Source organism: Dermacentor albipictus, chromosome 10 (genome assembly GCF_038994185.2).
Source record: "Dermacentor albipictus isolate Rhodes 1998 colony chromosome 10, USDA_Dalb.pri_finalv2, whole genome shotgun sequence".
NCBI classification, from domain to species: domain Eukaryota; kingdom Metazoa; phylum Arthropoda; class Arachnida; order Ixodida; family Ixodidae; genus Dermacentor; species Dermacentor albipictus.
The window spans coordinates 88,287,509-88,312,682 of record NC_091830.1 but is presented as its reverse complement, the minus strand read 5'-3'; the positions used below and the strand labels follow the sequence as shown (position 1 = coordinate 88,312,682).

The window sequence follows — 25,174 nt, the reverse complement described above, 5'->3', positions numbered from 1 at the left end:
TAGCATCATATGCTGCTTGTTCGAGTGCTGTAAGCTTGTGTTCTGAATGTTGTACTGTTAAGTGGTTGCACGATACAATTGGCCTGGTGCATTTTCTATTTCATTTTGCGAGGACTTTATATCTTCGCAACAGTGATGGCATGGGAAAGAACTACAGCCCTTCTTACTATAACATCTATTTTGTTTTCAATGTGCAGGTGGTGAAGGGCTGGCGTCTGCTAATCAGGCAGTCAAACGACCTCGCCAGTTGGTTGCCAAACGCGGCCAACCCAGTAGTGACCATGACAAACAAGACCAAACTGAAAGTGCAGAGGACAATGCATGTTCTGCGTTCTTTAATAATATATGTCACCAACACAGTGCTGTAAAATCCTTCACAGGTTACGTGCTTACGTGGTTACCCGATGTATTCGCTTCTGCAGTCTGCACATCACTGTGTGGCCATTGCGGACTTGCATGAGGTCTTGAAGTTTGATTGAATCGAGACAGCGAAAATGACAGGCTAGAAAAAACGCGAAACACGCCTTCCGCCCAGCTAAAAAGCCCAAGTTTCGCCTTCGCGCCGGGTCGCATCTCCCGGCGTGGCAGCCCAGGCCTGCTATTTCGCGGCGCTTGGGATAGATGGCGCGACCGGCGCTCATCAATATGGCGGCGCCCTTTGAATTCACGGTGTTCTGGTGTATACATAGAAAGCTTATTCGTCACACGTGACGTGTCTCGTCTGCAGCGGCAAGGGCGCTGGCGTGCAAGGCGACAGCCATCCTCTTCTCCCGCAATCGAGGCCCTCTCCCGCCGCCTCCAGCAGAAGGGGGAAGAGGACGACTGCCCTTCAGCAGCTCTGAAGCCACCACAGAGTGTCTTGCTGAGACAGGGATAGCAAGTTCAACGGACGGCGCGGGGCATATCTAACCGGCGCAGAGGTCTGCAAGAAGAGGGCGTACTGCTGGAACTCGGAGATTTGCCACTCACGTCCCGCGTTTCGGTGCCACATTCCACCGACTAACCTCAACAAGAGCCACACAATCTACAAATCTCTCGCGCGACAGCAGGTGCGTTACAAAGTAAAACTCTTGCTTTGGCTAGTTGGTTCATGCTTGAAGTAGTAAAGGCAAGACGCAGAGGACCAGGACTCAAGAAGAACACAAACGACAGGACCGGCGCCTCAAGAAGAACGGCGCCGGTCCTGTCATTTGTGTTGTTCTTGAGTCCTGGTCTTCTGCGCCTTGCCTTTACCACTTCAAGCGTTACAAAGAGCTGCAATCGTTCGCTTTCGGCGGCGAACGCACCCCGGGACTCGGTTGCGCGCGAGCGCGTGCCTTTTTTTTTTTCACATTGGTGCCTTTGTATCAGCGGCGAAGGTGCGAACACCGCCAACCGCCGCGAAAGAGCCAAAGAAAGTTACCAATGTGTTAGCACTTTTAGGGTACTTCACGCACTTTCTGGAAGGTACCTATCTGTGCATGTTTGTATCAAACTGATTTCCCGCCTCCCTGGGCCGCTGCCGTGGTCGAATGGTTAAAACGCATTGGACTGCTATACTGAAGCAACAGGGTTCGAAACCAACTATTGAACCAACTTGGGTCACTGAGTGTGTGGCAATGTGCAAATATGTGCCGCCCTTCGAGGAACTACTTTGGGGCCGACATAAGTCACTGTAGATGCGGGACTGAGTAGGCACGCCTGTTCGCAGAAACTATTTGACGCCGCCTTGGATCACTCGGTATGTGACCTTCAGTCTGCGTTGGTCTTCAGTGAACCACTCTGATGACAACTTGAGTAACTAGGTATGCGCCACAAGGAACGTGCCACTCTACAACGACGACAAAGGCCCTTTAAATTTCGCCTATGCTGAGTGGAATCGAGCCCACGTCACAACGGTTCGTCGAGGACGGCAACCCGACGCGTTAGACGGCTGCACCACAAATGTACCGGGTACCTGCCGCTTTCAAATGAATACTTTTCAGGCCAACGCTTTAGCGAGCGGAGCCATAAGTGCACTGGGTATACGCGCTGGTTGTCAATGAACGTCTCGCCAACTTGGGTACTGCCCGTGTCTTTTTTGCGTTCTCTTCCGCTGCCCCCGTCTTTTTTTGCGGTCAATATGATATGCAGTAAACACCAACTAGGCCAAACTGAAGTTCTTCTTGGGTCACGGAATATGTGCCACTGAGTGTGCGGCAAGCGAGGGAACAATTCTCAGCATTCGCAGGCACCGGCGCGCCACGCTTCTCGTCTCGGAGGCCACGCGCGACCTTCTTGGCCGTGCCCCTAGATGGCGCCGCATATCCATAAAGAAGACCGAGAGAGGAGTTCCCGCTTCAGTACGCGGCTCATACATAAGTCGCTCCGACGGTGGCAATGCGTTGTGTGGCTAAACCGATTCAATGCTCACGCATCAGTGTCGGCAGTCATTCTGAGGTGAGTCCTGCCAATGTTTTTTTTTTTACTTTTTTACTGAATATTTCCACAAGCGACTGAAACAAGCTGAGAACATACAGACTCAAATGGAGTAGGATTGCACGGCTGTTTTTCCAGCACCCGCTCGCGCCGCTACTCGCCGAGAGCTATCACGGGGCCCAAAGTGACGGGAAATGTTCCGTCGCCCTGAGGAGAAGCCGACTTTTAGGACGCGACGCCTACTTTCAGCCTCCTTCAGTGGCATCGAGATCCCAGAGCGGCGCTGCTCAGAAGCTAGCCTGCGTTTTATCCATCCGCTACGGTGTGAGAGTCAGAGCATAGCGGTGGTGTTCTCTTGTCTTGCGCAGGTGACTTTGTATGAACCACGTCATATTAACAAATATTCTGTTCCGGTATGACGACGTGCAGCGCACCTAACTATATACAAACCATACGGAAAGGCCAAACTATCTTGGAATGTCGACGCCGTGAGTAATCGCTTCTTACGACGACAAACGCACGGCTACCGTTTGCACAACTCCAGAGCGATGGAGGTAGCCCTGCTTGCGTTTTAACCACAACTGCCATAAGGCATAGAGTTCCATGATAAGTGTAGTCGAGGGAAACCGGCGGCGATGCCCACATGCACGAGTAGTAAAACGACTAAACCGGGGAGGAAGCCATAGGCATTTCATAGATGTGCGGTAACTTGCATGGATTACATAGATACGTCCTCGTGGCTTCGAAGGCTTCTTTACAATCTACGATCGGAAACCAACGTTAGCAAAGAGATAAGTCGGAACAAAAATATTTCATCGCCCTATAAGGTAACACCGCGAAGTTATTACGCTGCACAAGCAATACAAGATATGCAACGTTCTTTCTCACATAATTAGCGCCGAATCCTATAGCAATTTCTCTCGAGTGCAACGGTTACAGAACGATTGCAGCGTCACACGCTTCTTCGGCAATCTTACTATTAAGATCGTCCGATAATTTTCTCCGGCTGAAGGGATCACACACCTGAGGGAAGCCGACACGCTAAGTACATTCTCGTTGTTCGCCAGGGCGGCGGCCAGGTGGGATCCAACAGCGAAGCCCTTCTTGGCCAAGCGGATGGCCGGCTGGAACACGTCCTTCCAGGGAAGCTTGCCCACCTTGGTGTGCAGAGCCTTCAGTCCTGCCAGCGCGCCCGGCACGATAGGAGCGTTGGCACCTGAGTGTACGGAACGCACGACATGCATGCACTGGCATTTTTAACCTCTAACAAGTGTTTAATGCTACAACGGTTCATATTCGGGACCGCACGCGAGCTCCAGTGATTACGCTGGAATGTACGATGAGTCATGAATGAATTGCCGGCGCTCCCCGTAGACTAAATGTGGACGACCGCCTACTGCCTGCCTGTCACTAACTGCCTACCTCAATTTGCCAATTGGACGATGTTCCATAAAGTGAATCGTTGAAGAGCTTATTAGTTTATATTTAATTATTCACTCGAACATCATGATTTATAGCAGTACAAATAATTTCCATCTCCTCATGCAGGTCACGTGAATGTGCCGATTTGCGCTATATGAGTGTTCGTACGATTTCTGAAATACTTGTTCAAGCAAGAAAAAGAAAAAAAACGTTATATAAATGCCGCAGCAATGTATCTTGCGTCGCTGTTGTATGTTGTTGGCTCCAGTGAAGTTAACTCAAACTGAGCCGAACCTTAGACCTCACCTTATAAGCTTGGTGCCTATCACTATCATTATGTTCGGCGAATCGTGATTATTTAGGACAGAATAGCCATTATTAAGGTTAAGGTTAAGGATAAATAGTTGCCGGTTTAAAACAGAAACGTGACAACGTACCTTTATATGGATGCTACCGTGCTTGGTAAATTTCGAGTTAAAGAAACACAGGTTACAGGAAGAGAAAGAGTTGTATGCTCAAAAGCAATGGACTCGAGAAGAATAAGACGATCACGCGTAGTCGGGTCCTTGTCGACGTTTCTTCTACGCGGTAGATCAGTCGCGGCCAAGAAGCTGTTAAAGAACATGCTGGAATGGAAGCTCCCGCAGCTTTTGTCCCAACATCACCTTTGAAATAGATAGAGCCTTGGCGGGTGGCGTCCGCTTACAGTTAGGTGCTTTGGCTGTCTTATTGTAAATGCTAGGTTAATTAGAAAAGAACAGCTGGTTGCGCCCAACAAAAGTCATTCCTTCGACTGAGTTTTGATAATGTTATCGCCACTGAAGCATATCGAGGCGTTCAGGCTTCATTTTAAAACCATTAACACAAAGACAAACGCCCACCAGCCTCTATGCAGCAAAATAATCCACGTGGGTGGGGATTGTGATGAAAGCGCTTATTTTCGTTCTCTCTGAGCTAACGTACTATTATGCCCTTCCTAAGATGGCGGTGCCCCGGTTTCGCTTTTCGGGACATCGTTTAGACTGCAGCACTTCTTTATCGACCATTTCATAGCCCACTAGTCATAGGAGACTGAGCTAAACCAGCCCGACGCGTTATAGTTCGCAATATCAATTTTAAACCAATTGGCTCGAAAGCGAAAAAATGCTAAATCCGCATGGCACATTCAGAGTGGCCCGCAAGTTGCACCACACATGTAGCGGCGTCCGCCGTCGCCACAGTCTCACTCGGACGATTGTATATTGATCCAGCCATATCTTACCATCTCTCGCTCAGAACGACCGATCATTTTGATAGCAGCAGCACGCTAGCGTATAGGAGACCGTGACGAAAAATGGAAAATACTGCAACTACAACTACTTCTTACTGCTGCTACTGCTGCCACCTATAATAATAATAATAATAATAATAATAATAATAATAATAATAATAATAATAATAATAATAATAATAATAATAATAAACAATATTAAAGAATAATGAGCACATCCCGTATGTATAAAACATGGTTTAAATATGTCTAAGCATCACATAGGAGCATCACAGGCATTTGTTTAGCATGCAGCGCTTGGCGGGCAACAGAAGCTGCCTTGCGCACACAGATCCATTATTATTATTATTATTATTATTATTATTATTATTATTATTATTATTATTATTATTATTATTATTATTATTATTTAGGAGCATTTGCCGCAGGTCAATTTCTCCCCAGAACTGCGCTTCAGCCACGCGGGCTCCGGCCGGTGCAAGCTTGCAAGTGCAGCGCACAAGTGGACGCGAAACTTCAAGGTGTTCGTCTTCCTGAGCCCTGCGCTTGTTACCCGCGCTTTCGAAACTGTAACGGCTTATAAGAAAGAGCCGCAGACCAACATCCTCCTGTTCGCCACAATTTATGGCGCGCGGGCTAAAGTACTTGTACCGAACTGGACTTTTTGTAATAAACCACTGGTTTATTGCTTTTACACGTTACAGAAGCTGTACAACTACATTCCCCCCATTTTCCTTACTATCAAGCCCCCCCCCCCCCCCCAAAGAAAATGATCTGCCAGCGTGTCACCTCTAATCCATGATGTTTCCTTTCTACATTTCTCAACGTTATGCCTAACATAATACTTTGCATCGCGTGTGGTCATTTGTTTACTTTCAATCTCCTTTGCACACTTCCACATGTTTTCTTACATTAAGTTGCCAGTATAATAACATCCGTTACTGTATAGTGCTCCTAGTCGATCTTTACTATCGTTCAGGTTTAGAAATCAAGTTCAACGCCCCAAAGCAATCCGCGCTTTTGCAGGCCTTCCTGACCAGAATGTATGCGGCCGCTGTAGCCAGGATTCGAACTCATGAACTTTGCAGAAAGCACTCAACCATCGCGAAGGGTCCTACAGGTTTCCAAGTCACGGTAAGGGGAAACCCGGTGACCGTCTGGTCAACGTTAAGACGTACCGAGTTTTAACGCCGACGCGTTGGTTGAAAACATATCCGGTGTGACGCTTGCCGGAGACACTCCCAGGGCGTCCAAGGCTTGCACCTTCATCATGGACCTGAAACCGACAGAGAACATGATTTTTATTGCTCCTTCGAGACGATTCCTGCCTGCAGGTCGCTTTGCATCCGTTATCAGAAATTTAGTTCACGCATGACTTTTTGCAGCCAAGGTTGGGGGGGAAAAACGGCATTTGGACTCGGTATATTATTTTGACCGCCACCAAAATCAATTTTGCTCGTGTTAACAATGTTACTGAAGGCAGGTGTGCAAACATCGCCACTAGTACAGGGGCGAAAAGGGCAACAAGAAAGCCGACTGTCACTAAAAAGTTCCACAGTGCCGGAGAAAAAGGTGCACCCCCCCCCCCAAAAAAAAAGCTCATCTGCGCATGCTCAAACGCACGCTTCTCCGTTATTATAAAAATTAATAAGCTTTTCTTGTGCACTGAAGCTTTGCATATTATTAATTCCGGCAGCACATACGTAAGTCAGCCCTTGATTATGGTGCACAAAGAAAAATCCTTGTGCCGTGTGCCAACCCATAAACACGAGCTGGTGAGATAAACACGAGCTGGTGAGTTTTGTGTCCTCCTAGCTTTCGCTACTCTGCGGTCCTTCGGTTGATCCATCGTTTTGTGTTTTTATCCCTACTTGTAGCTGTGTGCACAGCACGCCTGCCTTCCTACCTGTGACACTTGTGGAGGTCAAAAAAGAAATCTAACAATTTCTGTGCATCTGCCACCGTTACGGTACTCGTCAGGTTAATATCAAGTACTGTGTACCTCGTTAGAGACACTGGACAGGCGGCCACGGTCATAGCAAAAGATACTCGGACAGTGGTCACATCGGTCGTGAGTGATCAAGGAGTGCTATCGTTCGCTTCGTGCGGTCTACTGGCCTGCCAGATAGACTGTGTGATGGTGACGCCTGCCACCTCATAATTTTGTGCTCCAAGTTCTGTTTGAATACTCCTCTTTCTCCCTCCCTAAATATTTAGATCCCCTTTCCCCCATAGGGGGTGGCAAACCAAACTTTTTTCCAGTTAACTCCCCCGCCCTTTTTCTCTTTCTCTCTCTCCCTCTCACCAACTTGCCCAGCTTCCTGTCGTTTTAAGACCGTAACTGCTGGTTGAACTAACTGCCGTCACGTGAGGAATATGACGACAAAGTAGACCTCCGAAGCACTATAGAAATAAGCGAGATAGTTTGCATCCAAGCGCGTAGGGGCAGCGACGACTGAAGAACACAGGGCGTCCATATTCTTCAGTCTTCTTTGTCCCTGTGTGCTTTCCTTACCACGACACGCTATGCTGATGACCGTGACATGTATTAGAAGCTCCCGTGGCATTTATTACAACTCTACTTCTTGAAGTGGATTGCTCGAAGAGACAGATATACTTTTCACAAGAGATCAAAGTGCTTAATTGACTAATTACCAAAACATCGCTAATTAAATTTACTGCACATATTGCAATCTACGAATTCTAACCGGCGAGTTCGCAAGTCGTATACCTTTGGAACGAATTTTTATAAACACAGCCGCAATACATGCCTGCACAAATGCTTGATTGTTCTAGGACATGCCCGCTCGCAAATTCACAAACCTGTTTGAAGCGCAGGAGACCAAACTTCAGGCAAACTCACGTACTGCTTATCTTTCCTGTGACCCTTGAACCGTCATATTTGCAGCTCCTACAGCCAATTTCTTCAATTATTATTACTGACATGGTGACATAGAGGTTGGCACTTATGTGGCAGCAGTTACTGCTCGTCGCTTGCCAAAGAAAAATGCTATCACAAAACATTTCCCAAAATATGTCACATTATGTGTCACTAATAAGGTCTAGCGCCTTTACAGTGAAATGACGTGTAAAACGAAGGGATTGTGAGCTGTGCGTTGCGTGACTTTCGCAACGAAGTGTCCTGTACAGCGAATGATTTCGGGGGCCCCAAGCATTTCGGTATGAAGGCGTTCGACTGCATGCATAGCAAAGTCAGACAGCACGAACATGAAGATCTGAACATGACTACAGATATCCACAGAAGACCAACACGTACACAGCTGCATATGCACACACAAGCATGCACTTTGCATTGTCCGAGGAATCGCACAGCAGTTCACAGTTTCGCAGACGAGTGTGCAAAACTTTAGTACTATAGGTGTGAAACGAAATGCGAACAGCGGAGCGCGTGGCCGAAGCATAAATAAAGGCATAGAGCGCGCCGTTCACTCATCGTTATTGACAGATGTGCACATTCGGTTTGACCGCACTGCTCGATGATGCTCCCCCTATACTGCGATATTTTCGTTTCTGTTTTAGTTCTCTTTTATTGAAAGCGAGAAAAGATGGCGGCGCAAAACTATACCAAGCGCACCGCTGTTCTCGTTTCATTTGACGTTTCATTACACATATAGGGCACTCCATAGCTGCTTTTCTACCTAACTAACTTAGACTGACATCACCCATAACCTCTCATTTGCAACTTAAATGTTAGATACCGTAAGACTCCGTCATCAATTTACGTTACATTTTTCTGGTGGAGGTGTTGGGTACATGCTACCACTCCCAGATCGGACACCGCCTACAAGCCCAGTACGAAGTCCGGTCGAGCTGACTCCAGTTCACGTGTGGACAAGCCGTTGACTTCAAGGACTGCCACCTGAGCACGAGCCTCTACCCAATCGAGTCATAAGGATGAGTACCTAAGTTCCGTCTTCTTCCTCAACCGGACCGACCGAGGTCGTCCTTAACCAGCCGCGAATCCCCACATCCTTTCATGGGGACACCTTCGAAGTTGTTGAGGACTGGCTCGATCACTTTGAGCGTGTCGTGGAATTCAACGGCTGCACTGCAGAGCGCAAGCTACGCAACGCCTACTTTGCCCTCGGGGACTATGCGCGGACATGGTTTGAGAACCGTGAGGGGGCCCCATCGACATGGGACGAATTCTGACGGCAGCTAATCAGCACATACGCCAGCCTCGATCGCAAGGAGCGAGCTGAATCTGCAATTCAGGCGAGAGTGCAGCGGTCGAAAGAAAGCGTCGCAATGTTTGTGGAAGATATCTGCCGACTTTTCCGACGCACGGATCCATCTATGCCGGAAGAAAAGAAGCTCAGGAACTTGATGCGTGGCATCAAACAAGAGTTATTCGGTGGACTAATACGCAACCCACCAAAGACGCTTGCACAGTTTCTCGCGGAAGCCATATTTATGGAAAAGGCACTGCAGCAGCGAACAAGGCAGTACAACCGCGACGTGTCGACCCTATCGCGTGACCCTCTCGCTATAATCATCATCATCAGCCAGGTTTCGCACACTGCAGGGCAAAGGCCTCTCCCATACTTCTCCAACAACCCCGGTCATGTACTGATTGTGGCCATGTCGTCCCTGCAAACTTCTTAAGGGGACAGGGTAGGTCCTATTCTAGCCATGCATTTTAGGCTATGTTCATGACCCTTTTTCTCATGATCTGCTGGGGTTAGAACAATAATCTTGGTGGCATTGTAATCAGCAATGTTAGGTAGTGTTACTGAACCAGGATTATTTCTTTTTAGAGATTAGATTTTTTGTTTTCATTTTTTTACTGGACCCACCACATTTTAGAGCCAAAATATGCAGTAAATAGCCTGTAAACAAAAATCCCCTTCAAGAACATTTAAAATCCTGGTTCAGTAGACTTTCTGTAATGTTTGCTGAATATCTGGAAAACTTTGTCGCCCTAGCTCTTGTAGTTTCTGAAAAAAAGGGTCAAATGCAGCAAAATTTGGTGTTTTGAGATAATTGGCTTTGAAGTGGAAGAAAGAGCTTTATTGCAATATAGGACTATAGAAACAAATTCTGGCGCATTTTTTCAATATCCACCAGCCTGGTAGTCCCCTCCATCATCAACACTTCTTTTCTGAGCTAGCTGCCTAGTTTTCCCGGCCTCCTTAGTTACCAGTCGTGTAGCCCTCTCTGCAAAGTACACTCGCCGCCGGTCAACTTCGCGCAACCACTGGTCTGTGAACCGTCCTGGAGAACCTCCGAATGACCTCAAAATGTCGGCTCGAGCAATGCTGCGGTCATTAAAAGTTAGCACAGCATCCATTGTCACTATTTTCAGCGTCTTGAGGCCAAGAAAGACATTGTTCGGAGTGCGCTCCCATTCAACCTTGTTGAACGCCTCATTCGCGTTCTGAGTTTTTCCATGGAAACATTTCTGGAGAAGCTCAGGCTTTGAGAGCTGCTGAAACACTGGCGTTCCGTTTCCAGCGTTCCACCGAGCGCGAAAGCTTCGATGCAGACGCGCACGTGGTGGCCGTGGTGCCCACTCCTGGATTGTGTTGCAGACAATTGGGGTCATTGGAGATCGACTTATGCCGGTTTCCGTGGAAGAGACGTTTTTTAAAGCACTTCTTTGGCTTCGTCATTGCATTACCGCTAAATAACCAGCAACAAAGTATAAATAAATTCGATTGTCCGCGAAAGCACGCCAAAGCACGCGCAAAACGCCCCGCGTTGCGAGTAATCCAGCTGCGTCTTGGGATTTGTTTGGCTAAGTGAAATATGTTAGCTAGGTTTTCACTGTTGCCAAATGAGTGACAGCCATTCCGCTAAACGTGAAAAAAAATAGGCGGTGAAAAAAATTTTTTTTTTCAGTTTAGGAGAGGCAAAGTTCCCGAGCATGTGGGAAAGGGGGCATGGCTGGATGCTGCCTAGGTTTCGAAAAATGTTGATTTTGAGGTAAATATTTCGCGTAGGCGCAAATGAAACACTGGGCCATGTTAAGGAAAGAATAGAGATTTTAAATTACACAAAAACAAAAAGTCGATTTTTTTCGGAAAATTTGCCTACCCTGTTCCCTTAATCTCATCCACCCACCTAACTTTCTGCCGCCCCCTGCTAACTCTCGCTGTTAACTTTCGCTAACTCTCGCTATACCCTTGGACAATACCGAGGCCTTGCGGGAGCTCATTAGGCTTGTTGTTCCAGAAGAGCCCCAAAAGCTTCAGGTGGCTCCAGTATCGGTACCGCGACTCGCTCTGGCTGAGGTCGTCCGGGAAGAAATCAAGCAGGTAGTACAAGTCCCAGAGCGAAGCGAGACACCACAGCACGAGGTACGGCAGCCACAGCCTCGCATGTCGTATGCTGAAACTGCGCGAAGTTCGTTGTCTCCGACTTTTCACGATGCGCACGACGTCCCGAACTTTCATGGTGTGCGCGCCGCTGAACAAGCAACTGGCGACTTCAGGACTCGCCGCACGCCATTCCTGTTTGAAACACGACCTCCCCGCAAGAGCGACGTATGGCGCACTGCAGACAGGAGGCCCTTGTGTTTTCACTGCGGTGAAGTCGATCACCTCTACAGGGCGTGTCCTTACCGCCGAGCTGGGCTCCGCTGATTTTAACTGAATGCGCCGTGCCCGCGCAATGGTGGACGCCCCCTGGAGATTGAAGTCTACCTCACGGACGCCAGGAGCTCGTTTGCCCCACGAATACGTGTCGCCCGGTCACCGTCACCCGCCCGAAACAGGTCTTCCAGCCCCATCTTCACGCCGAGCGCAACAAGGCGTCGCTCACCCAGCCCTGCCTCCCGGGAAAACTGAGTCCAGCGACCTGCGGAGGTGAGGTCCCTGACGTTGCGAACGCTGAAGATCCTCCACTAAGACGACCGCAAGATGACGTAATTGAGACGCCGAGAAAGCAGTGTAGTTCGGTGTCAGTATCTTGCGACGTACCAGTTACCACAGATGATCACAAAGTCACGGCGTTAATCGACAAGGGTGCGCACACGTCTGTAATGAGGCAGAATCTCACGCGTATCCTGAACAAAATTTCGACGCAATGAACCGGGACTCAGATTCGTACTGCAGGAGGGCACCTCATAACTCCAATGGACCGGTGCACGGCACGAGTCAACATTCGGGGCTTCACGTACATCGGCGACTTCGTCATTCTTCCTGAATGTTCAAAGGACCTTTTGCTTGACATGGATTTCCTTCAGGCGAACGGTGCCATCATCGACCTGCAAGAGTCTAGAGTCAGCTTCGCTACTACGTAAGCCATAGCGAACAGTAATGACAACGACCGTGACATCGCGCTTCGCGTAGCTGACGATCACGTCACGTTGCCACCCAAGAGCAGCGTGCTTACCCTTGTCCGATGCGACATAGAGGACGACGCCGAAGGAATTGCTGAGGCAAACATGCCCCTGCTTCTTGAGCACGACATTTGTATAGCCAGAGGGCTTCTTTAGGTGCGAAACAAATGCTCAGTCGTTTTGCTAACAAACTTTAGCAACGAGTACCGGCATGTACCACGAGGAACGACAATCGCATTTCTTCGCAAAATCACTGATGTTGCTGACATTGCCACGTTGGAAACCGCATCGTCTCAGCAATCTGAATTACCCAGCCTGAAAGAACGGATTCACGTTAACGCCGCTCCACCAGACCATCAGAAAGACCGTCTACTGAGTCTCGCGAATGAATTTGCGGACTGTTTTTCAACGTCATCCAAAGTGCGGCGCACGTCCATCACAATTAAAGTACCGCATTATTACGGACGAGTCCGCACGTCCTGTTCGTCAGCATCCTTACAGAGTGTCTCCAGTGGAAAGGGAAGCGATCAAGCATCAGGTGAAAGAGGTGCTCCAAGACGACGTGATCCAGCCGTCCACCAGCCCGTGGGCCTCCCCTGTAGTGTTAGTCAGAAAGAAAGACAACACACTACGCTTCTGTGTAGATTATAGAAAGTTGAATCGTGTCACCAAGCGCGATGTTTATCCATTGCCACGCATCGACGACGCATTGGATCGTCTACAACATGCCAAGTTTTTTTCTTCGTTGGATCTTAAATCGAGGTACTGGCAAATCGAAGTTGATGAAGAGGATCGTGAGAAAACAGCGTTTGTGACACCTGACGGGCTTTGAGTTCAAAGTTCTCCCCTTCGGTCTCCGTTCCGCACCTGCCACCTTTTGGGGGATGATGGACACCGTGCTTGCTGAACTGAAATGACGTCGTCCTCGTATACTTGGACGACGTCATCGTGTTCTCGAGCACGTTTGACGAACATCTCACACGACTCGAGAGTATCCTCGCTGCGATCCATACTGCGAGCCTCACCATCAAGACTGATAAATGCTACTTCAGGTTCCAAGAGCTCAAATTTCTTGGCCATGTCGTTGGTCCTCAAGGCATCCGACCAGACCCCGACAAGTTAGCTGCCCTCGCCGAGTTTTCACCACCCACAGACAAGAAGGCTGTCCAACGCTTCCTTGATTTGTGCGCATATTATAGGCGCTTCGTCGAGGGATTCTCGAGAATTGCTGAGCCTCTGACACGGCTTCCACGCGACGATGCGCCTTTCATTTGGGCGGCCGTGCAGCAGCTGTCATTCAATGAATTGCGCAAGCGTTCGCAAGAGGCCCCAATACTTGCTCTTTCGACGAAGACGCTGACACTGAAATTCATACTGACGCCAGCAATGCGGGTGTCGGCGCAGTTTTTGTGTAGTGGCAAGCTGGTGCGGAACGCACCATTGCTTATGCAAGCCGCAGTCTCACCAAGGCTGAGAAAAACTGCTCAACCACAGAAAGAGCACGTAGCGGTTGTGTGGGCAATTGGTAAAATCCGACCCTGCTTGTACGGTAGACCCTTTAAGGCTGTCAGCAATCAACCACGCCCTGTGCTGGCTTGCCAACCTCAAGGATGCCTCAGGCAGAGTAGCCCGTTGGAGCCTGCGCTTACAAGAGTACGATTACTGGGTACGATTACAAGAGTACGATTACAAGTATTACTGGCCCCGGCTTTATTCTTCTGAGCAACGGTACCTGAAGACCTGCCGCGATTGCCAGCGCCCCAAGAAACCACCAGTTAAACCGGCTGGCATTCTCCATCCTGTGGACCCTCCTCAAGCACCGTTTCAACAAATAGGGATTGATCTACTTGAGCCATTCCCAGTGACCTCTTCGCGCAACAGATGAATAGTCGTCACTACCGACTACTTAACCCGGTACACCGAAACCGAAGCTATTCCGCAAGCAAATTCGTATGCAGTGGCCAAGTTCTTTGTACGCCACATCGTCCCACGACATGGTGCACCGTCTGTTCTCACCACCGACCGCGGTGCAGCATTTACAGTGGAACTTATGGAGGACGGTCGTATCACCCTCAAACCAATGGATTAACGGAACGTCTGAATAGAACGCTGGCTGATATGCTCTCCATGTATGTCGACGTAGAGCACAAGACGTGGGTCGAGATCTTACCCTATGTGACTTTCGCGTATAACACTGCGGTACAGGAGACTACACAATTTACGCCGTTCGAACTTGTATACGGGCGCCACGTCACGTCAACACTTGACGCCATGCTACCTCTGGTTGATAATAGCCCGCCCAGCAAACACGCGGAAGAATTCGTACAAAGAGCCGAAGAAGCACGCCAGCTTGCTCGGCATCGTATCCGGAGCCAAAAGCATACCGACACCCTTCCCTCCAACCAGGGTCGACGCGACGTCCATTGCAATACCGGCGCATTCGTGTGGGTCTGGACGCCCATCCGTCGCCGTGGACTCTCGGAAAAGTTGCTCGGCCGGCATTTTGGTTCCTACAAGGTTACACGCCGCCTCAGTGACGTGACCTACGAAGTCGTCCCCTGGAGTTCTGACCCCGGTTCGCTCCATCGTCGTCCTCGCGCGAAAGTTGTTCATGTAGTACGCATGGAACCCTACTATGCGGTTAGGTGAACGCCGAGATGCACCTGAGGAGCTCAATTTCTTGTCGCCGAAATAACTTTTTGACGCGACTGAGACGGTCGCTTTTCGCGTGGGGGGGGGGGGGAGCAATTAACACAATGATGTGGGGCTTCGCACCGCGGGACGGCGCACCCAAAGGTCGGCGCCATGAAAGACGATGAAGCACGTGAGCTGCACGTTTTTCCCCTGGCCCGCCATTAAAGAGAAGCGTCTATTTTGTAAGACTCCGTCTTCAATCTACGTTACAATACGCTCAACCGTATTCGCATTTTCTATGAAAAGCGACAAGCGCTTTTCTCCGCAGCCTCGCTGTTGGCCAAGAACCAAGCATTTTTTTTCTCCAGGGTGAATGGTCGTTGAGCTAGCGCCAGAGTTTCCTACAGTGAGTTTTGTCTGAAATCACGTAATAGCATACACTGAGTCCTCGCGGCGGGTGTCACCGCAAGCTGTCACGCACATATGCGTAGAACCCGGCTCACTTGTCGTAAAGGACGGCCATCAGACCTCCGCCGATACCGGTGACATGTGGTGCGGTGACGCCCATGCACAGCAACGCGGCCACGGCGGCGTCCCCGATGGCGCCGCCCTTGTCGAACATCTCTCTATACGGATAACAGTAAGAGGAAGTCAGCTACAATCTAGTTGATCACTGCTACGTGTTTACGAAGCTGTAGAAATTATACAGAACACGTTTTTGGGGTGTGGAAGGATGCCACCGGGCAGGCGTGAAGGTTGAACAACATAAGGTGTTTTCATTTGACACCATATAACGTCGGTATAATGACAGAGCTAGCGTTGTGGACACTATCGCGACGTCATATGACACACCTAAATTTGCTGACATCCAGTGGCAATAACGATAGAGTTAGTATAAAAATAGAATGCAAGGCGCGACGGTGTTACTCAAGAAGAATGAAAGAAAGCATAGGCACTTTTCCGGGAAAGGGGAGGAGATGGAAGTATAGAGCTGCAGACAAAAACAGCTTTGCTACATTTAACGTAAGGGGAAGGGCTCAAATGAGCGTCATAAGTCATCGGTTTAAAATGGTTCATCGTCTATAACTAAAACGAAAAAAATTACTGCATATTAGATGCAAAGACCATGACGTTCCGGTAATGAAGCATGCCGTACGTAGTGTAGAACTCCGGATTAATTTTGACCACCTGGGTCTCTTGAACGTGCTCCCAAATCTGAGCAGACAAGCGTTTTCTTGCGGTAGCAATGAAACGTTTGTCAAGCCACAGCGGTGGCTGGAAAGCCACCGTTGTACTGTCCGGCTGATGGCGCATGCGCCCAGGGTTAAAAACGCTAAGTGTGTTTGGCTGCAAAGAACGACGAGCCGAGGTGGGTTTCACCGTCAGCGCTACGCACAATCACCTCGGCAGCGGAGCAAGAGTAGTGCTCTGCCTTCCGCTGCTGGCATGTGCGTTGTGAGCAGGCACATTATGTACAACCACACTGGCGTTGCTGCTGAGCTGCTGTGTGTATGCTGCGGTTGGAGTGTGGTGAACGTCAAGCTGGACGTCGACTAATGTTTCACTGAGCGCTGCCTAACGCTGACGGTTTACCGTTGGCCTCGCCTCGTTGCATCTTCGAGGTGTGACCGAGTTCGACGACTGAGACATCGCCTGCGGCGCTCGTCGCACCAGCATTTTGAGACGCCTCCTCCTCCATGGCACGTAGTTGTCCGGGCACTGTTCTTTCTGCCCGGCAAGAGTTGCCTGGTGTGGTGCGTCCGACCAGCCCGTCGCACCCGCGTATGTAGTGTAGAACACAATCTGACGAGTTCAGGGTTTCAAGCGAAACGCTAGGCCTTGTTATCACCGTCAGTGATTGGCTCTTCGGACCGAGACTCTATTTCGCGACCCCCCGAAGTGAGGCCAATGCGATCGGGATCGAAGGCGTGACTTCGAGCTCGGCCACTACAGGTTACCGCGGCCGGTTACCATGCACGTGTATAATCACGTATGTTTTAATGCGAAAGCACTGTATGCTCCATTACGCGCAAATCCGGCGGCAACGTTACTGAGCGATGGTACCAAAATGGCCGATGGCGCAAAGAGTTGAAACACTTCAAAAATGCTCGGATTGACGTCAGTTTTCTCAGGGAGGTTCCTGCAAACAAAGAAAACATTTATTTCAAACGAAAATTTCGCACGTTTCGGTCTGGGCGGGAATTAAACCTCGGCCCCCGGGGTGCGAGATGACCACGTTTCCCCGACACTACGGCGCTGTTTTTTTTTTTATTGCCGGTTTGGCGAACGAACAAGAGAGAACACTGTACATGAAATGTTTAAAAAGGCAGCCACCGCCATTGAGTGGAGCGCCCACCAAAAACGCTTCAAGTTAGAAATTTCATCCATCGTACTGACACACTCTGGAGGATCAATTTGACTCTTGAGTGCATATAAAATGCTCTCAATAAAGTACTGCCCCGCAAGGCGAGCATCTATATCAGCATTCCGGACTGCCATACGTACTTTCCATACAGTGTGCAGACCCAGCAACATGACTATATCCAGGGGAATGCTTCCAGAGTTTGGGACAGGTAAAAGCTGGATGCCTCCATGTGACAACGGAAGGTCCTTCTTTAAGGTTCGTTGGCGGATGTCCCAGCGGAATGTGGCATCCCAGCATTCGAGGAAGATATGTTCAATGGTCTCGACCTTTTTGCACAAAGCACAGTCAACAGACCACGGAACAAATTAGCCTTTTTCTTCAAGTGAGGGCTTAATTGGCTTAATTGGCAACGCCTTGCTGTGAAGCTGGAAAAAGAAAGTGTTTGCTGAGGAACGAAATGGAATTTTTTAAGCTCTTTTCAGAACATCACCTCCTGGACCTGCTCCATATATGGACTGGTACAAAGGCACTGGCAGCATCACATCACATACATCTTTATACAGTTTTCTTTTGTTAACTCTAGATAGGTACCCCAAATAAAAACAAGCTTTTCAAAGCTGCAAAGCTGAAACAACCTCACGTAAGAAACTGCGAACACTTGTGCGTTTTACATCGTTCGTCGACACAACAAAATCAGGTAACACTCCACTTAGCCTTACTTGTACTATAGCTCGAAAAAACGGATCACTTTGATCACGTAAAAAAACAGAAACCTAGACCCCACCTGTCGAAGAAACAAATGGGCTAGTCCCAGATCTCCCTCTCTCGCAGAATAAAACAGATTGGTCCGGCTTGTTCGCTCCCCAGTAAATCCTCATACAAAGACTGCGAAAACTCTGTCTTTTGGTATAACGCATGTTGTACTTCTCCCCAAAACAGAAGATCCTGTTAAACAACTGTCGGTAACATCGTATCGACCAATCAGTCTGACGAACGTTGATTACAAAATTTTCGCCGTTTTAGTGAGATTACAAAGAGCAATGAAACAAATCGTGGGACTGCATCAGACGTGCGGGATTAAAGGCCCATCAATTTTTACAAACATTCATGTAGCCAGAAGTGTCCTAGAGTGTTGCCACGCATCGGGAGAGCGTCTTAGAGTGTTACCACACATCGGGAGGTGAAACAAATTGCAGGACAAAAAACGCACTCGGATACACGCACATATACCCAAACACGCAATCACTGCAAGAAGACTCTCCTGTCGCAACTGCTCTGTCTGGAGTGATCGCGTGTCTGGCGTGTGCATGAGTGCTGGTGTTATCTTTTTTTTTTTGCACTCTCATTTGTTTTATCATAATGTGTTACCCACTGGTCCAACAGCTAGTTATTCTAAGAGCGGATGAGCAGTAAGCGCAAAATCATTTGTCGCATCGCAGTAGGTGATGCCTACTTCAGCGTTATTCTTGCCGGAAAAAAAAAATAATAATGCATTCACAGCGAGATTCCACGAGACGTCAGTGGGAGCTAGCCAGCAGTTTGGCATTAGGGAGTTCGGCAGACGTTGCGGAGTCTCACTGCCCGCCGTGGTTGCTCAGTGGCTATGGTGTTGGGCTGCTGAGCACGACGTCGCGGGATCGAATCCCGGCCACGGCGGCCGCATTTCGATGGGGGCGAAAACACCCGCGTACTTAGATTTAGGCGCGCGTTAAAGAACCCCAGGCGGTCGAAATTTCCGGAGTCCTCCACAACGGCGTGCCTCGTAATGAGAAAGTGGTTTTGGCACGTAAAACCCCATGATTTAATTTTTTTTCGGAATCTCACTTGGCGACGTTGGCGCAATGCGGCGCATCGCAGACGACGGCCCACTTCTGGAACGTGGTGTCGACGGGCCTAGACTCCGCGAGGATGGTGGGGACAGAGAAGCCGAAGATGGCGAGCACGACAAGTAGGATGCAGCAGCAGCAGGAGCAGCAGCACATCACTACGGCAAGGTCGCACTTATTGATGGTGGGGCTGCGCAGGCAGGATATTAGGGGGGGGTCACCTTACACGAAAGTTGGCGTCTGCGAATGTTCGAAACTTTCTAATAAGGAATCGAATGACGTCCTATTTGATTCGAGCTTCGAGTCGAAATAGTTTTCCATAACGTTTCGAATGTCTCAAAACGTCGACATCGCCCACTTAAGCCTACGATTGGAGCAGAAGTATACTTTTGCTCCAGCTGTACGGGGATTAAAACTTGAGGTATATATACCTCAAGTTTTAATCCCCGCGAGCATGGGTATATACATAAAAAACGCGCGTGGTGCAGCAGGCGACGTCACTTACGTCACACACGCCACACGTCACAAGCTGCGCCACACGCCAAACGTCACAAGCTGCGGAGTGACCGTACACACTCTCTGAAGAGCCCTGTGCCTGCGAAGAAACCACTCGTCTGCTACCGATATTTCATTTGTTCTTTTAATAAACGGCGCTTCATAACGAACCATGTAGCACGTGACAGAAACTTGCTAAGGTTAAGAATACTAGGATGTGAACATCGTTTTATATTAGTTGCGTTAACTAACCCCTGTTCATTATTCGAAAACTATTCGACATTCGATTCGATTTTCTAGCACTATTCGATTCGTATTGGATTCGGTCTGAAAAATCAGCATTTGCGCACCCCTACATACATGAGACATGCGAACAGCTGCGAAGCTAACAGCTAACGGAAACTTTATATGGGAGTCAACCGCGACTTTCCTGTGCAAGTGCAGTACGTGCAGAGCAGTAATATATTAGTTGGTGGTCACAAACTGGTTGCGAAGTGGTTTTGAAGTGGTTATGCACAACCACTACGCGAAGTGGCTGCAATCCTTGCAAAAACTTTGATGAGTCCTATCCACAGATATTAGTTCGGCAATGTCTCAGTACATGAGATGTTCCGAATTGGACGTGGTAACCGATCTAATCCCAGTAAATGTATACAGAGGGCTTGACAAAATGTGTTAAATATTTCCTAATTATCGGGGAATATCCGATAGTTCAGCGACATTTTTCGGTATCGCTTTCACCGCATACGCACACATCGTAAGACGATTCGATGTGTATTATGAAGAAGAATTTGTGAAATTGAGGAAGAATAATGGATTTTTTAAACGAAATAGACGGTTTATCCTAATGCAAGACTTTGGAAGTCCGTCATCCGAGGTTTTTAGGCTCACTCACACTAGGCCGACCCGACACCGACTTCGGTCTTCCGGCTGTCGGCGACAGCGTTTTTGCCTTCGTGTCGGCGGCTCTGTCACACTGTGCCGACGCCGACAATCTGCCGACGGTCGGCGGACATCTCGGCGTCGGTACAGTCTGACACAGGCGTCGACATGAAGGCAAAAAAAAAACGCTGTTGCCGACAGTCGGTACACCGAAATCGGGTTCGTCTAGTGTGACTGAGCCTTTACCGGTTCGCAGACACCGCCTTTTCATCAAGTCAGCTTTACGATAACCGGCTGCAGTCCCCGCTAAATGAAGAATTCAGGACATGGACAAAAAAAAAATCGCAACAGCTCTTATTACGTTTCATCTTTTCGTTCAAGTTAACGTAGCTAATGAAAAACAGTGGATCCCAATGCCAGAGCACTTCATCATTTCCGTGTACGGTAGCGTCCGAGGTAAAGAGTAACGGACATTGTCGCCGTAAAGTGTTTTGCTTCACTTCTCCCCGTGCGGGACGTGTCATTCCACGATGCGTTTCAGTGCGCTAGGCTTAACCAGAACGGTCATTGCAGCCCTCGTACTTTGACTAACCACTACGACGACCATTTCACATACTTGTGGCCATGGGTATGGTTGATCCGAACAAGTATAACATCGCCACCGCCTCCACCGCCACCGCCTCCACCGCCTCCACCGCCTTCACCGCCACCGCCTCCACCGCCCCCGTCGCATGCTCCGCCACCGTCTAAGCCACCTGGGCATGGATCCATGGTCTTGAGCTCTTGACCGCTCGCGAGAATGAGTGGTTGGTTGGTTTCTTTGTTGGTTGGTTGGTTATGGTGATAATGATGGTGCCTTATTTTATGGCACGCACCCACTGTGGGTGATAGGCCTCGAACCGGATGGTAATATGATAAAAAAGAAACAAAGCGAAATGAATAAATAAATGAGGATGCGAAAGAAACCGATAATAAATAAAATTAGTAGGTAATAAGGCAGTGAGCCTTGCATAGACGGAATGTTGGTTCGGCTTCTATGAATGACTCATACCCACTGTATAAGAGATTGGCCAAGCCTCGAATGAGTTTGCGAAATAGTAAGTCAAATCTAAAAAAAGGAAACAGTGATGAAAATTTTTGAATAGCTCAAAAGAAAAGTAAAATAAGAGACATATTTAAGAATTCAGCTAGGAAATTGTACTGATTCACTTAGAAGCTTCTCAACAGTTGCAAAGTCATGCTTGCTTGTTTGTTTTCCCTCTGCTGATGACTCATACCTACCATAAAAGATTGACGAAGAGTTGAAGGAATTTAGAAGACCTTTAATACACTGACCATAGCAAAAAAGGAAAACAGAAATATTTGTGTAAGAAGCCGATGAATGAAAAATAACACTAAAACTAACGAAATTTAACGAGAAATTGAATTTTGAAAACATTTCTAAATACTTTAACCGCTGAGCAAGCATACTTGTGACAGCGTCCAAGAAGATTCAAAAGGAAAAAATAATAATCAAGAATTAAAGGCTTCATTCCAATTTGTCTAATTAAACGGTACTCGGGGATGCGGCTGTTATCCCTCTTTTTTTCTCTTCATCTCAATGGCATTTTCCCACTGCGGCGCATTGACGATGACGATGCTGATTTCCTTCCAGAGAGAGAGAAGAGAGAAGGCAGGCATATTTAACCAGAAAAGTGTCTGGTATGGTTGTTAGGCAAGGCCGGACGCAGAGGCCGCACACTGGGCACGTGTAACCCTCTCACCTCGGAAAGGAATTCCTGGAGGCGGTCGACTGTGCTCGCAAAAGTTCCTGAGGCATGTAAGAACATGTGTCAAGAAGTGTGCACGTGCGAGCCTCTCCCAAAAGTATGGTACAAACTCACGGGGACAGGCCGAGAATCGGGTGTCATTACGAGAACAAAAACAGTGAATATGCGAAGGAAACTGATTATAAGTCGAAGGAATGCGAATAATGTAGAAGTCACCAAGCGCCAGCCGCGAAGTCCTCAGTATATACTCAGACAAGTGCATGTGGATGTATACGATGTCGTTTCAATTTTGTTCAGCAGCATATCAATTTTAAGGGATTTCGTATGTTTTTTTTCCTCTCTTTTGTCATTGAGGAGCGGCACATACTTAGTGCCACTAACTCAATGGCACCTGCACAAGTGGCCTTAAATGGTGTGAGAAAAACCCCGCTAGGTACCGCAGTACAGATATAGGCAAGTGCGTGAAGTATCCTAAGAAGGCTAATCGCACTAAAAGAATGTGAAAACAAAACGTCTAAGGCAAAGCAACGAAGAAAGAAGGTGAAGCGTATCTTACTCTTTGGACGCATTTCCTCCTCGGCACTTGGCAAGGAAAAGCAGAAAAAAAAATACTGTCTAAAGACATTCGGAGGATAACCTAACAAGGGTATAGCTACAGGTTGCAAATCAAAATATGAATGAACTGAGTTTAGGGAGAAGGCTTTAGCACGGGACCAACTCCACTTTCCTGTACAAATACAAGAGAAGTGCAGGAGCACTTCGAGAATCATGGGACAGATTCGAACGAAATTTGTTCTACGAAATTTGTTCTACGGAAAGTTCTACGTACTGTCGGAAGCGCAATCTTGATTTTAGGCCTCAAGTATGTTACGAAAATTGCCGAAAATCCATATCTATGCCCCGAAAAACTGATATTGCAACGTTGTAAAGGGCAGCCATTACAGCATCTAAAGGGGACATATGGGACATTTTGTTTAAGGGGGGCGTGAAATTCTTCCAATGTTTAGTTCAGAATGTTTTGACAAAGCCTCACTTGCAGATTAAGGTTAAATTTCAGAGCAGTATTTAAAATGCACAAATTTTAACCGCTGTCGCAGCATTGCCAGGTGGAGTTTAATAATGTTCAGTAGAATACAAAATCAGTATACAAAAGTTGGCATGCAAACCCCAAGCGAGAGACTGTGAGGCAGTACCAGCAGCTGGAGACATTAAAACAGTCACGAAAATTGATAAGTAACAGGTCTAAATGCAATAAATTTCAAGAAAGTGATCTCTTCACGTGTTTATTGCGTGTTTTTTCCTCGCGAAGTTATTTCATCGAAAGTGTTCAACTTAAGAGATAAGATAAAATTCGCGCAACTGTCAAAACTGGTCAACAACGCGAAAATAAGTGATATTCGAAATTATAACGTGGAAAAGACTGAAGAAGCCGTAAAAAATGGACGCAGCCTGAAATCAGTGAGAGAGAGAGAGAGAGAGAGAGAGTAAACGTTTATTGTAATAGAGACTGTTTGGTTATGGTGGGTGGAGCCCCTCCTCCAGGGCCCCACTGGTTACAGCGGCTCGCCGGGCCTGGTCAAGGGTCGCCAGTTGGCTTCCCAATTCCACTTCCGCGAGTCGCGCCTCCCACGACCAGTTATGTAGAGTGTTGTCTAGCAGTGGCGAGGTTGAAATCAGTGAGAAGGAAACTTGGCGAAACCACGATGTATGCGCTGAAAGACAAGCAGGGTAATATCATCAGCAATCTCGAAGGTATAATAAGAGCCGCGGAAAATTTTATACTGACCTGTACAGTACTCAAGGGAATCAGGAGTGCTCCATTCGAAACAATAATGAACAGGATACAGAAACTCTTTCTATAACTAGAGATGAGGTCAGAAGGGCCTTGCAAGAAATGAAACGGGGAAAAGCGGCAGGAGAAGATGGAGCAACAGTCGATTTAATCAAATATGGAGGAGACATATTGCTAGAAAAACTGGCGGCTCTCTATATGAAGTGTCTATCGACTGCAAGGGTCCTAGAAAACTGGAAGGATGCAAACATTATACTTATCCACAAAAAGAGAGACGTTAAAGAACTGAAAAATTATAGGCCCGTTAGCTTGCTCCCAATATTACAGAAAATATTTAACGAAATAACCTCCAATAGAATAAGGGCAACACTGAACTTTAGTCAACCAAGACAACAAGCTGGCTTCAGGAAGGGATACTCTACAATGGATCACATCCATGTCATTAATCAGGTTATCGAGAAATCCGCAGAGTACAGTAAGCCTCTCCATATGGCTTTCGTAGATTACGAAAAAACCTTCGATTCAGTACAGATACCACCTGTCATAGAGGCACTGCGCAATCAATGAGTACACACCGCTTACGTAAATACCCTGGAAAATATCTACAGAGATTTCACAGCCACCTAGTAGGAACATCCCTAATAAGAAAGGGGTCAGACATGTGAGGAGACACAATATCTCCAATGCTATTCACTGCGTACTTGGAAGAAGTATTCAAGCTATTAAACTGGGAATGTTTATGAGTACGAATCGACGGTGAATACGTCTGCAACCTTCGTTTTGCCGATGATATTGTTCTATTCAGCAGCACTGAAGACGAGTTACAACAAAAGATTGAGAACGTTACCAGGGAGAGTGTAAGAGCGGGGTTGCGAATTCATATGCGGATGACAAAGATAATGATGAGTAACCGGGCAAGGGAACAAGAGTTTAGGCGTATCCAGCTTTTCTGGACACGTACCAACTAGCGCCCCAAGCGGGCCCGGCACGAAGCCAGCGCGTTTTCAATGGAACGAGCG

At 47.9% G+C, this 25,174-nt stretch overlaps 1 protein-coding gene across 3 annotated transcripts in view; it reads right to left on the bottom strand.

The window, feature by feature from the left end:
* Nucleotides 1–21,371, bottom strand: part of LOC135910222 (scoloptoxin SSD14-like) — a 63,599-nt gene extending 42,228 nt beyond the window's left edge. For 2 of the 3 annotated variants that reach the window (XM_065442276.1, XM_065442277.1), the window contains exons 1-5: nucleotides 21,211–21,371; nucleotides 19,216–19,407; nucleotides 15,530–15,652; nucleotides 6,268–6,365; nucleotides 3,421–3,613 (exon numbers count right to left, since the gene is read on the bottom strand). In XM_065442276.1, coding sequence (XP_065298348.1) covers nucleotides 3,421–3,613; nucleotides 6,268–6,365; nucleotides 15,530–15,652; nucleotides 19,216–19,407; nucleotides 21,211–21,365 — 761 coding nt within the window. In that variant the 5' untranslated portion in view covers nucleotides 21,366–21,371. The remainder of the gene's footprint in view (nucleotides 1–3,420; nucleotides 3,614–6,267; nucleotides 6,366–15,529; nucleotides 15,653–19,215; nucleotides 19,408–21,210) is intronic. The other variant, XM_065442278.1, reaches the window with a different exon arrangement.
* Between the last annotated feature and the right edge of the window lie 3,803 nt (nucleotides 21,372–25,174).